This window comes from Antedon bifida, chromosome 8 (assembly GCF_963402885.1).
Source record: "Antedon bifida chromosome 8, ecAntBifi1.1, whole genome shotgun sequence".
NCBI classification, from domain to species: domain Eukaryota; kingdom Metazoa; phylum Echinodermata; class Crinoidea; order Comatulida; family Antedonidae; genus Antedon; species Antedon bifida.
This window is the reverse complement of record NC_136233.1, coordinates 20,541,189-20,556,433: the sequence shown is the minus strand read 5'-3', so window position 1 is coordinate 20,556,433 and position 15,245 is coordinate 20,541,189. Positions and strand designations below refer to the sequence as shown.

Sequence of the window (15,245 nt, the reverse complement as noted above, 5' to 3'; positions counted from 1 at the left end):
TAAATTTTTCGCGTGTATTCTTAAAAAGTGATTTTTTTGTTTAACTAACTACTTCACTTAATTTACCTTAATCTTGTTGATCACGAATATTTATTCATAGAACTGTTTAGAGTAATACGGTTCTACAACCTTTCCTTTTTGTGACGCACTACTAATTACATCATGATGTTTTTCATAAACCTCCACTTCCATTTTAATTTCTACTCTTTCCTAAAGGAGTAAAAAAAATATTGTTATTATAATTTGTGTGAGACAATTAATATTCTTTTTAACTTTTCAGTTGATAAAAACTGTATTGATGAATGTGCCATGTTTAGAAATTTAGTTATTTGCCCGCCAGTCGATCCAAAAAACACCGCTGCTTTTGCACTGTCGGATTGTTAATGTATGATATAAAGTAGGACTCAATTGCAATGTAAATTAAAAAGTACAAGTATTAAGTATACCGCACTGAAACTTCCAACACATTTGATAGGCCTCGCGCTTTTATGCTTATTCATGGTTTCTTTTATGGTTACATCTAGTTCTTTGTACTGAGCATTTTTTGTATTCTATTTCTATCATCAGGCTTCTCATCCGATGGTGCAAGAAATGGTGATACACAATATGAAATGTATTTTAAAAGATTTTACCTCTACCTTTGCAATGCATGCTTCGTTAGACGTAGGCTTCACATATCCCTCATCATCAGAGCTTGTCGAAAGTTGCAGACTTTGGTCCTGAAGATTTTGACTTTTAATTTCTTCTTCTCTCTGTAAAGCAGGCAATAGATAATTATGTTTTGTCGATTTTGTGATACTTGGTGTTGAATGTCAACAACCAAATGGTAATTCCAATTTGTAAATTGATAATAGTAGGTTAAACTCTATTCTGAAACCTTTTGAATCAGTTCGCAAATGTCGCAATGGGAAAAGTTTAAATTTCGTTCAGGTCAGGTTTATTAATTTTAATATTAGTTTTCCTAATACAAAATATTTACCTGTATTCTTATTCTAGACAAGCTTGCTTTATTTGACGTCCTGGTATCACCAGCGTCCACAGTCGGATCTGTGTTTATCTCGTTGTAATCTCCAACATTTGAAGGAAATTGTAATGTTTGATATTGAGGATTTTGATAATTAAAATGGATTTCTTTTATTCGTCTTACCTTAAAGAAACAATACTGATAACAGTAGATATAATATCTATTTCAATTGCATTTTTAGGCCTATTTTCGTTTTTTTTTAATCTTTTGTAGTTACCAGTATTAATACGTTTTAGCGAAAGTCAATATTGTATATTGATTTAAAAGTACTTACATAAATATAACGAGTTATTATAAACGTCGGGACGGAGCAAAGGATTGCAGTTAGGCCTACAGTTATCACTGCACCTAAAGAATAACCTAAACAATTCGCAATGTCAAAATGTTGATATATACACTATTGAACAGGCTACAACGGTTAAAAAATGATGTCAAAAATGAAAAACGTGTACAATAAAGTATAACTTATTTTACTCAGTTAAATAAAATAAACTCAGCATGTGGCCTACATTATAATATTTAAATTGGTTACTTAATGATGACCTAGATTGTTTTGTAAAAACTGACGAAGCAACCGTGAAATCAGGAGAGATCCAAATCGCAGTATGCGCTAATTATTCATCATTTTCATAATCATCATTAAACAATGTTAATGCAGTTGTATACATTTGGAAATATTTTCCCTTTTAGTAAACTTACCTGCATTGCAGTTCTTCGGTGTTATTGTGTGATTAAGACTTTCATTATCTGCATAACTTGTAAGATTTGATTCACATGTTATATCATCAGTTTCTATAATTTCTGAATGATTTTCTTTCTTAATCACTTCTCCGTTTTGCAATATCAATAGGCCTACTGATGACGTTTTTGGGTATCCCTCTACTGTAAATGTTGCAAGTCCATCTTCAGTTTTAAATTTTACAATGATATCTAAACAAAATATAAACTTAAATTGTAACTATTGTAATTAACACATTGTAACACTAGTTTACAAGAATTTTTAGAAATTATTTAAACACTGCTTGTTTAAACTAAAAACTTGATAATTTTACATTTGAATCAATGTATGTATAAAATGATGAGATATTGTAAACAAATTTAACATGAATGTTGTGCCACCCAATAGTAGGCCTACACTCAACCACTAATGTATCATTTTCTAATCACGTAACAAAACAGTAATGTAAAGAACAGTTGAAAATGGTATTTTTTGTGGAAAATGTATTGACTTGATAATAAATTGAACTTTCAAGAATTTTTACACAAGAATGTTTTCCAAACCAAAATACCCTTTAACATGTTCTACTTTTTAAGTTTTTGTAATAAATGCAACAGTTTAGTGATTGATTGTTTGTTTACATACAATATGTGTTCAACTGTTGCCCAATACTTGTTTTAGCATCATCTCCTTTAAACTGATCACTTTCTGCTTTACATGTATATCTCCCATCATCGCGTTCAGTAGCTGATTTAATCTTAAGAACTGACTCTGTACTGTTATTTGCAATCTCATATCTAGAAGGGTTGTTGACTGTCTGTCCATCTTTATACCAAGTAATGTGAGGAATAGGATATCCATCGGGTTTACTACAGATAAAGGTCACTGATTGACCTTTAAAGACAGTGCTTTCTGTTGCACGAAAAAGTGGTTGATCCAAATCTGATAATAAAAAGTATTGTTTACTCAAAACAGGTACGTTACAAAGTTACAAAGGGTAGATCATAATTATGTAAATTAACTTTCTGTTTAATTGATATTAAAATAGTTATTACTCAAGTGTAACTTGAATTTTCATAGATCTGATATTTAATATGCCCTTTTATTTCTATTTGAACGGAAATACTTGAATTACTAATTACTAGAAATACAGATGTTACTCACAATATACAATTAGTATAGATTTGTTTGATCTTTCAATATCTCCATTTGTTGTCGCTACCTCACACTGAAATCTTCGCTGAGAATCAGATCTCGTTGGCTGTGACATCACCAAGTCAGCTTTCCCAGGTGTTATGTTTAATGTAAAACGGTCATTCTCTGGCTTATTATCATTCACAACGTTAATGGTAGATCCATCTTCATTTTTTTCATCCCATTGTATTCCAGCAAATGTAGAAGTAACTTTTGAATAATTACAAGTTATAACCACTTCTGCATCTCCTTCCTTGGCTTCCTGGTCAGATGTTGTCACCAGTTGACCATGTGTTTCTAACAAATAAAAACGCGAATACAAAATGTTACTCTCTATTAATCATAAAATGATGAATTAAAACTATTTATATACTATTTTCATTGTTAGTTTTGCCACAAACACAACTGAAATTTCATCTGAATGATTTACAACCATTTTTATTTGCAATTGCTTTTACATTAAACACGCAAGTGAAAGATAGTTTAAAAAGCATCCGACGTAAGTCTACTTCTATTATTCGTCGAACATAGAAGACAACAACTTAAACATAAATATCTAACAATAATAAAGTGTTACCAATTAATGAATGTATAACAATTAGCAGCGCCAACCATATCTGAGAGAAAAATATATTAGTAAACGATTTATTGAACTTTGACAAAATAGTAATAATATTCAACTTCACTAAATTTATTTTAAAGTTTACATACAATGACATTAGACCTACTACTCCCCCGCTCTGGCCCTAGCCTACTCTTCATCTTATTGTCAACATTAATGAGAATGAATTTTGGGCCCGGAGGCAATTACACCTAAACTCCTTATAAACATTTTAATGCAATTTGTACATCGACTTAGAGTACCTGCAATAGACAAGAGTACCTAAAAATAATTTATCGAGCACATCGTATATAACGGTGTATCACATTTGCTGTCATCATCACTGTTCACCACACAACTTCAATAGACCAATCAGCATTAAATCACACGTACGTTATTATCGCTATAATCATTTTCATTTTCTCTCGCTCATTGCTTCATCATATTATTACTTTCATCATTTTATCAAATCAAAGTACTTAACTTACCGCCATCTCTACAGTAGGCCTACCACCTTAAACACGCATGTTAAAATGATTACGATAAGCTGTAAGCTTATAAGCTGTAATTTGTTGTTTTGCTTTCGTGGAAAGACATCCTACTAAACAGTCGTTAGGTAGTGATTACGTTCTTGGATTACATTTTTATTACTGATTATATCGTTTAACTTGATTTAATTTGTTAGATACCACGTGACAATATAAAGACAGTATAGACTAATAGAACTAATAGGACAAACAACAACAACAAATAATTTGAGGCATTTTAATTTCACTGTTCAATGAATTACAATAATATAATTATTATTGATTTTAAAAAAATCAGTCAATCATTAAAAAAAACAATGATAGATTATATAATGAAAAGATATAAAAATTAATTAGGCCCTATTTATTTAAACATTTACTACTACTACTACTTAAGGCCTATGCCTACTTAAACCATTATAGAGGCGAGTATGTTAATTTGAGACAAGCTAATAAGTTGATGAGCTTTTCAACCAAATTAATTGTGGATTCAAAGTGACTGCGGCAATAAAAATCAAGATCAAGGTAAATCAAGGACTGTAGGCCTAGTGTTAGATACGACACTATAGTGCCAAACTAATTAATGCCAAAATATCAAATATAATTTGCTATTTTATTATATGTAGTCAAGATCCTTTATAATACACAAATAGATATATTTTATTTTTGGGTAAGTGTAAATAAGGGAATAATAAACAAAACTTATTTCATAATACAATTTTTATACAGAGTATTCTAGCCCATTATGTTTTGTGCTGTAGTATCAGATCAGTAGGCAAAATAAAGGGCAACATCCAAAGTATCGAAATCGATCGAACAGTCGAACTTTGCTCCCTGCCCGATCTCTAACCAAAGATTATAGCGCAGCTATCTTTGCTAACCCTCTACCAACAAAAACGAAGATGGGAGTGTTTAGTAGGGCTAAACTACATGAAGTGAGCAGATTAGTTATTATTATTTTTAATTAATCCAACTATCTCGAAGCTAGGTTTAGTTAAGCCGGCACTACATTCCTACCTAGTTAGAGATAATTAATAGGGCTAGGTCCATGGTGAGAGCATGAAGCTATAACTTATAGGCCTAGAATAGTTACATAGTGGGAGTAACCGTTCAAAGTCCTATATAATAGGGAGCTTTCGTATCGGGTACGGTATACGAAGGGGACGGTATTATTAACAGAGCGTGACGTGGGTTTGGTGGGCGTGTTACTGTTGGAAAAGTTTCCACGTTAATAGCCTAGACTAAGTCTTAGATTTGCGAAGTTCAAAGGATGAACTAAAAACCCCTTTAATTAAAACCTTACAAGAGGCGAACAAGGATTCTTTTTTTGTTGTTAATGAATCTAGAAGAATGAAAGTGAATTCACAGCCTACAACATAGTAAATAATGTACATAAATTATGACAATGATTGATGTTTTTGGTTAAACCATTAAAAAAATTGAAACACTTAGGCCTACCGCGTGCATTCGATTCATTTTTTATTGTTTTGTCTATTAGACCGAACGTTAATATTGACAAATTGTAGTCCCGATGAGAATGGAATGTAATATACTGGGCTTATACGCATGCGCAGATTAATAATAATAATAATTGTATTAACCGTCCTTGTACCGTCCCCTTTCGTCTACCGTCCCGATGCGAAAGCTCGGTACTATGCTGGGAGGTCAAATATTTTTATTTTTTATTTTAATGAAAGCATAAGCATAAATTTTCAAAAAATTGTAGCCATCATTTGTGTAAATCTTTGTGTTATAATATTATGCTTAAATATAGTCTGCTTCCTTTTCAGTTTTCTGTGTATTTTATAGTTGTAATAATATTGCTGGGTATGACCAGAAAGGGTAAGTTCTTATTCATGTAATACGCCTTTTTCATGAAATGGAAGACATCTTCGATCGATGAAAAACAATGCCGTGCAATGAAGCGTAACAAACAGAAATAACATGGCGTTTTCAGGGGATTTCAGGACACCATGTTAATTAAAAATTTGTAACTCTTGAACGGAGAATCGTATGAGAAAAAAAATTACTGTAAAATGTTCTTAAAAGATTAGCCTACATCACTGTGTGATTAAAAAAAATTGTTTTCACTGCTTAAAATCCATCGAAAAAAACACCACAGTATATAAGCATAGGCATTAATCACTGGCTTTTTTTTTGGCGATGCTGTCGCGGCGCCTATTCTTATACACTGGGGTGTTTTTTTAGATTGATTTTAAGCTGTGAAAAAAATTTTTTTCAATCACACATAACAGTTATGTAGGCTAATCTGAGCATTGTACAGTAAAAATGTTGTCCATAGGACTGTCCGTTGAGGAGTTACGAATTTTTAAGTAACTTGTCCTCCGAAAATAGGCTGAAAACATTATGTTATTTCTGTTTCATCGATCAAAGATGTCTTTCGTTTCGTGAAAAAGGCGTATTAAAAAAGTTTTTAACAATTAACGTTTTTAAAAATATCTCACTGAAAAAAAGAGAAATGTCTTTACATTTGTTGCTTCCCAACAAGTAATAGTACCCTATCATTCACAGCATTTTTACTATGTAGGTCTACATACACAATCTAAACTCAAACCTATATCAACCCTTCTCAACTCATGGTTTTATGTCTTTAATTTGCAGAAGTGCATTGTCAATCAATGACAACATCTGACCAGACAGCTAAAGAAGGTGATGCTGAAGTGGTGATAACTTGTGATTATTCACAAGTTACTACTACACCTAAGGAAATACAATGGGATGAACTAGATGAAAATGGAGAAATAATTAATGCTGGTTTTGTTAATAAAATCAAGAAAGAAATTAAGCGTTTTAGATTAAACATAACACCTGGAAAAGCTGACTTGGTGATGTCACAGCCAATGAGAAATGATTCTAATCGAACATTTGAGTGTGAGATACAAACAAGAGATGGTTATATTAAAAGATCAAACCCATCTATTATAACTGTATATTGTGAGTTTTTATTTATTTATTTTTTATTTATTCATTTAGCATCCATTCAACAATACATTTAAAATACATAAGAAAGAAAAAATACAAACAATTGGAATATTAAAATTGAATAAAACCAAAGTGAATGGATGCAAGGACGACCCATATAAAAAAGTAAAATTAAAAAAATAAGAAGTGAAGAGCAACAATATCATCAAACCGGAATATATAACATCATATAGGAATATCAACGATGAAATACTTTCTTAGTTTAATTTTAAAACAGATTGATTATTGATGGATTTTAGATCATTGGGAAGAGCATTCCAGTCCTTGATTCCTATATTGTAGAAAGCTTTAGATTCGATACCCCTAGCTTTGTGAACAATAAAGTTGTATATAATGTTCCGGGTGAGGTGACCATGAAAATTACAGACTCTAGAAAATTGTGAAAACATGACATAACCTAAGATATTTAACTCTTGTCTCAACATTAAGGTAACCAAGGCTAGAAAGCTCTTCTCGTCCAATATGAAACATATTATTATATACTGTAGTAACAAGTTAACTAATCAAATATTATAAAAAGTTAACTAATCAAATTTTAAATAGAAAGGCATAATTTTGCACCTTAAATTTATCATCTGTTGGAGTAGAAATTGTTCTACTTTAAATCACAATATCAAATAATTTTAATTGACTTTCCACTGTCAGACATATATATAATAACACCCTTCTTACTCATTAAACCAATATGGGTACCACAACTAAACATGCTACTGAATGTACATAGTACTTTCAGATATCCACCCATTAAAAAAACAAAAAGCTTTCATTTTAGTTTTCTATGTGTAAGAAACTAATTGCAATCTAGCATGTTCCTGTTTTGTGTTGTTGTTTGTTTGTTCATGGTTATACTTTTCATTTTAAGTGTGACACTGTCCATACCAATAAGAAATCCATACACTAAGTTTCCACTACCTACATTTTGTATAATCTGAACACAAGTTAACAATTTAAAAAGTACAGTAGTTGTCCATAAGTCAGAGAGAACCGTTGAATGTGCAGGTTTTTTTGCAACAAGTTGCAGACCTAAAAAATGCCTACTGTATTAAAAATGTTATTTAATGAATTAATTACTAATCAATTCCTGCTTTGTTTCATTTATTTCTTTCACTTTTATATCAATATTTAAATGTATAGATTTAAATAGTAGTGCACCAGTAGATGTACCAGTGCAAAGATATTTTTCTAGATAAAAACACATACAATTTACACTTTTGTTGTGATTTTTAAATTACTTGTTTATATTAATATTAACATGTTTATCTTGTTTATTATACATTAACACCTGTTCATGCATTTTATTTTGGTTTTTTCAGACTTAACTCTTCCACTTCTTTCTGCCTCTGTAAGTGATATCTATGAAGGTCAATCAGTGACCTTTACATGTAGTAAACCTGATGGTGATCCTGTTCCTCACATTACTTGGTATAAAGATGGACAGACAGTCAACACCAACAACCCTAGATATGAGATTGCAAATAACAGTACAGAGTCAGTTCTTAAGATTAAATCAGCTACTAAAGAAGATGATGGGGATTACACATGCAAAGCAGAAAGTGATCAGTTTAAAGGAGATGATGCTAAGACAAGTGAAGGAAAACAGTTGATAGTATATTGTATGTAAACATAACAATCAACCACTAAACTGTTACATTTATTACTGACAATGTAACAAAAACCTTAAAAGTAGAACATGTTAAAAGATATATTGTATGTAAACAGCAAATATTTAAAACACATAAACATAGGTACACACAATCACAATGAAAGACATTAACACGGAATATACAAAAAAGAAAGAGATTTAGAAAGAAAAATTTAGGCTTAAGTTAGGATAATTATTTATTACACTAAATCTTTTTTTCTAATTATGATAGGCCTACAATTATTTAATATAAATACAACTACTTATAAATGAATAACAACAGTACATCAACAATGTTATACTTCTTTTATGTGAAATATGAGTATGACACGATTCTTTTCTTTATTTTACCTGCTTACTATTTTTGTAAATAATTGTTGTTTCTATTAGATATCACTGTTACTTTTACATCTGAAGATGGTATTGCAACGTGTACAGCAGAGGGCCATCCCAAGCCATCATTAGTACAGATATTAAAAGATGGAGAAGAGGTTAAGGAAGGAAACAATACAGCAACTATAGAAATTACTGATGAGATATGTCAATCAGATTTCACATGTTATGCAGAAAATGGAAAGCTTAATAAAACAACAACAATGGAGAAGTGTAAGGAAGGTAATATACTAAATTATTATAAGTAGCTTAACTTATATTAGTCTAGGTTCTAGACGGTGATTCAGGCTTAATATTTGTAAAAGATTACAAAAATTGACATGTTGGTGGCGCTTGTAAATAACACTACATAAAAAAGACTATAGGGACTTGGACAAGTCTACTGCTATTAGCAGACTAAAGTATTAATAATTTTGTGAAAATGGCAACCAGATATTCGATTTTGTTGATAGGTGGCAGTATAAATTATGCAATATTTGACTGCATGACGATTGGTGTGTACTGCATCACGATTGGTGTGTACTGCATGACCATTGGTGTGTACTGCATGACGATTGGTGTGCACTGCATGACGATTGGTGTGTACTGCATGACGTTTGGTGTGTACTGCATGACGATTGGTGTGTACTGCATGATGTTTGGTGTGTACTGCATGACGTTTGGTGTGTACTGCATGACGATTGGTGTGTACTGCATGACGTTTGGTGTGTACTGCATGACGATTGGTGTGTACTGCATGACCATTGGTGTGTACTGCATGACGATTGGTATGTACTGCATGACGATTGGTGTGTACTGCATGATAAATGTGAACTGAAGGCAGAGGAGGCGTTCCATAAGGAACAGTCTGTTCTTTTATTCTGAGATTTTGTACTGCGCATGTGTGATTTTTCCTAATATTTAACTGGCCATTCACAGTACACCTATTTAAAAGTACTTTTTATTTAATTTTTTTACCGCCCCATCTATACAATGACAATTTTTATTGCTGTTATGCAATACATTTTGTAAAAAGAACTTTTTACAGCTATTCCAGAAGATTTAGAATCATCATACATTATTCTGATTGTGGTTGGTGGCAGTAGTTTGTTTATTTTTTAATTAATTGAAGACATTTTTTTACAGCTATTCCAGCAGATTCATATGTTATTTTGATTGTGGTGGTGGTTTTTTGCCTTTTGTTTATTGTGTGGATACCGCTTCTTGTTTGTAAGTAAAATATATTCCTGATTTTACTGAACTTAAATTCCTTATTTGAATGGCATATTTTTATTCTTTATTTCTAATTATTTTTTTAATTAGAATTCTCACAGGCACATTTAAAAATAGAATAGAAAAATTTATAAATATATCATGAAGAAGACACAGAGGCATACATAGAACAAAAAATAAATTTAAAAAAGAAGCTGATGGTGTAAGTACTTCTAGAGCAGTCAGAACCCAATTACAATTAATATGTTTATTTTAATTTCAAAATTTAGTCATATATATTTTAAAAAAAATAAATATGTATATCAAAAGCGACATTTGGCATTGGCAACAAGTTACCAAGAAACATTTGTATGTTAGTTAGCCTTAACATTTTCATAAATATTTAACAATTTTATAGATATTATAATTTACCTACAGTAATTATAACACACACATGAGTGTATCCTACCGAATGGTAAAGTGATATTTGATAATGATCAAACAATCAATGATTGTTGAGGTTTTGTAAACGCAAGTTCTGTATACATTTTTAAAATTCCAACACTGGTTTTAGTGTGCTTCCTCAACATTAGGATTTTTGTTGTTAATTCTTAGTACAATTTTTAATATGAATAATTATTAGGTTTCTTTTATAAACATTATTACCTAAATGCTATTGCATGTTTTGTAATTTTACAACATAGTAGATGAATATTTTTTACCGTAGCTAAATTGTTTATTTTAGATTTTATGTATTGCAAGAATATTGAGTGGAGCAATACAGATATTGATACAGTGACAGTTGAAGGTGGTGAACCAATTATAATGAGTTGGAAATACCGTCCAAGTATTGCAAAGTTCAAGACTTTTGAAATAAAGAAAGACAACAAGGTGCTTGGTTCAAATCAACAGCAATTCAGTAGTTGTAAAACAGTCTGTCAGTTTGTCTGTCATTGCTGTATTTACTTTTGTGGATTTTTTTGTATTGAATACTGTGACAAATCATGTAAGTTATTTTTAGATTATAATTTTATCAGTCTAATACATTTTATGTTTAGTGATTGCTATATAAAGTTTTACTGTAAGAAAAGTTAATATTTACTGTAGTCTGTACATACATTCAGTATCTATATATTAATGCTACTAAATTGGTCATTGAATGGAACATGCTTACATTTGGCACACTCATGTTTCTTGATGAGCCGCACACGATAGGCTAAAAAAAAAGGACTTTTATCAGGGAAAAGTGCGCTTTTATACTTACTCCTCTCATACGAATTAGTATATAATCAGATATTAAGGCAGAAAAAGACCGTGCTAACTGCTAGTATGAGATAATTATTCAATTTTAATCAAATCATTTTTATTTCATAGTTGAAAACCGCAATGAAGACCAACCGAATGCAAGCAGGTGAGTTTTATATTTGCATACTGTATTTTGATTATCATAATTGAGTACATGACACTTGTAATTAAACATTGAATTGATGATATAAATGTGGTGGTATATCAATGACCAAAAGTTAAAAGAAACATTTGATTGTGTTAACTACAGAAGTGAAGGCGAAGAACATGATGGTACAGCTGTTCCTCTTCTTGAATCAAATTTACCTAACCAGGCTGCAGAAACTGATGCACAACCACAGGTTGGCTATAATGTTAATTTATGATTTAAAATGTGAACCTGAAATGGATTTTCGATTTTAAGAACTTCACAATGGTTATTTGAATGTATCCAAGTAACACATTTCAGAAATAAAAACAACATTTTTTGAAAAAATGAAATAGTAAGATACCTTGGTAAGTTAGCGAAAAATACTCCTGCCATTAAAATTTTTTATTTAAATAGAAACTGGAGCATAGCTAGGCCTACTATTCCACGCGGTGAATGATCAACGGCTGGGGAAGGTGCGTGAAACGTTGCTGCTAATAATTCATTCAATACCAAATGCTGTTGAAATGCCAGGATTATTATATTGCCCTACAATTTCCTAGGCCGTACGTACCAACTATATAGACTAGTTGATCCACCACCCATACTCGCGAGGCTCCGTTTCATGCAGCAAAAGCGATATTAACTTGCTGATCATATGTAATTGTGTGTAGGCCTCTAGCCAAAGTAAAATGTGAATCAAATTCGTTTTTGAACTGCCTGATTCATGACAAATAAATTATCATCTTGTATTACTATATGTCTAATTCTGCTATACTAAAATCGAACATTTTAGAAGTATAAACTACGAACAATGCATAAAAATACAGGAACAGAAAAATATGGATACGCATCACTGCACACAGCTCTGTATCACGGAAAATGTTACTAGGCTTATGTCAGTATTGCCAGAAAAACCTGTTGATTTGGAGATTTTAAATCGTCATTTACTCTATAAATATTACAGTTATCGGAAAAAAATGTAAATACATTTTTGCAATAGTACATGCATTTAAAAAAATTTATTCCATAGATTTCAAAAGTTATCAAAAATTTCATAAAACAGCATTTTGTATACAGGGATTTGTATTTTGTAAGAATATACCTCTTAGTAACACCTAATAGAACCATCATCATTGTAAAATGAAAAAAATCAAAAATCCATTTCAGGTCCACAATATACAGTAAACAAGACATGCTGATAGTTAGTTTTGTGATTTAGTTGGGTTTCACAATAAAAGTAAATTATTTTACTATTATTAGAAGTACAATTTTCCTATGGTTTAGACAACTAAAGTTGGGTTTCACATTAAAAGTAAATATGCCAATATCCAGTTTTGTTATTTTTGGATGTAACTTCTGTAGTCTCCAATTCTTTATAGTTGTTTAATTGAAGCTTATTGAATTAGTATAGTCAATGATTTTACTTTACTTTTACTTCTTAAAAACATCATGCCTTAAACTCCAGTAAGAAAGAACTGCACATAGAATTTGTGAAAGTGTTTGCATTATTTGAAAACACTATTCTTTAATACAAATGTTGTCTCTTAATTGCCTTTTTTTCAGTCAAGTTCTGATGATTGTGAAACCAGCCCTTTAACAAAACACCAAGAAGAACAAGGTAAACTTTGACATTATTCTTTATACTTTAAATGTCAAGATTCTATCAAAATGCATTCCAAAGTATAAAAGTACAAATTCTTGTGTGTTTACTTTTGGCTTATTTGAGTGTACTATATTTTTTAATGTGTTTTTTTATAAACATTTTCAATTTAATGAGGGAACAGTGGCAGATCCATCCTGGCAGAGCCTGGCCCAAAAAAGTAAATTCGTCATTTGACAACCTTTTCTTAGTGTCATTCGTTACAACACATCAGTTTTTCATATTTACCCTTCCAATAATGAGTAAGACTTAAAGAGGTAAAGAGCGCTATAATAAGTACTTTTTATATTGTTATAAAAAATCCATCTATTTGTTTTTCTTAGAGCGCCATAATATGCGACGCGCTGGATCTGCCCCTGGGGAAAACTGTATTTTATTGAGCCAATTATTTTACTATTATTAGATAGAAGTACAATTGAATTTTCCTATGTATTAGACATAACTACAGTAAGAATTTGTTTTAACATAGGAAAGCTTTTAAATTGTTATACCTGAACTAAAATGCAATACTAAACTATGACATGTCATTTTTTGTGATTGATTGTATTTTTTTTAGTTTATATTTTATTATTCCAATTCACAGTGTGTGTACTGTGTGGCGCTGATACAAAGGTTTATATTATATTATATAGGGTTTAATTTTAAAGTCTAATAACATTATCATAGTCCTATACCTGTTTTAAGACTGTACTATGTATTGTTAAATTTTTTGTTTGTTTATAGCAAACGACTTGAATGAAAGGTATATTGTTTTTCGATAAGATACACATATTTTGCTTACAACTATGGCTTAATGCAATGCTATTACTTTTATAATAAATGTTGATTTATTAGACAAAGTACAGTATTACATACATTACATGTGTTGTTTTCTGTATCAAGACCATCGCTACCAGCTGGAAAAGTTTAAAATTGTACTATGGACGTCCAGCTTTTTGTAAACATTTGGAAAATAGAGGCTGAGATTCGTGGATCTAACCAACCATTTAGTGTAGTGGACTCCGTCGATTCTCCTCTTCCAAAATTAAAGTGCTGCCTTTTTAAATAACCTTGTTTAATAAAACAATCAACTCATAAACGTTCATTACTGTATTAGTTTATTATCCGTTGCTTTCTGCTTGCTTATAAATGTACAGGGTACTGTATGTTGATCAGTAAGCATAATCATGGAGGTCTCCATGGCATATAGTATATAAAGTGTATAGCAATATGCATTTAGTGAATTAGTAATCTGTTGCATAGAAACAAAATGCATCAAATTATTTATTTAACTTTGAGCTAAAATGTTTATTTTGTACTTTTGTTTTAGTGTCTACAAACGGTAGAGGAAGAATCAACCTAAAATTTCCAAAGCCTAAGAAATCTGATTCAGGGAAGTACAACTGCAGTATAGAGGGCAGTAGACAGCAGTATCCAGGTGTCAACAATATGACTGTTTATTGTGAGTTTTAGTGAATTAAATATTGTATAATTGGGAAAATATAGTTCCGCAGGAAAAATATCGTTCCCTCTGGGATTTCAATTGTTATATCACCTTTCAATGGCAATATTTGTATATTATTATAACACACCTAAAGTGTATCCTTGCAAATTGATTGGTTAATTACACATCACAAGCTGTTTGGTGCTATAGTTCTCCTAATGGAAAAGTGATATCTAATGGTGATAGGCCTGATGGTTGGAATGCATGTTCATGTGTACAAAAAAAAATGTTCTTATGTACAAAAAAAAAATCTTTGTGGTAGTGAACAATAGCATTCAAAGTGGAACTCAATTAGAATTAACATTTTTGAAGAGCAATATGTACTAATTTAGACAAAAGATAATATTTATTGGTCCATTATAAAAAATGTTGGA

The 15,245-nt window shown here is 30.9% G+C and overlaps 2 protein-coding genes across 2 annotated transcripts in view; both read left to right on the top strand.

The window, feature by feature from the left end:
* The window catches only part of LOC144849744 (uncharacterized), a 143,774-nt gene that overhangs the window by 16,266 nt on the left and 112,263 nt on the right, over positions 1–15,245 (top strand). The window contains exon 5 of the mRNA XM_078706773.1: positions 9,100–9,324. Within this exon, the coding sequence (XP_078562899.1) occupies positions 9,100–9,324 (225 nt within the window). The remainder of the gene's footprint in view (positions 1–9,099; positions 9,325–15,245) is intronic.
* On the top strand, positions 4,953–8,688 carry LOC144850458 (junctional adhesion molecule C-like). Its single transcript, XM_078707741.1, has 4 exons — positions 4,953–4,999; positions 5,855–5,906; positions 6,687–7,019; positions 8,381–8,688. The coding sequence occupies exons 1-4, from the start codon at positions 4,967–4,969 to the stop codon at positions 8,686–8,688; spliced, it is 726 nt and encodes a 241-aa protein (XP_078563867.1). The 5' UTR covers positions 4,953–4,966.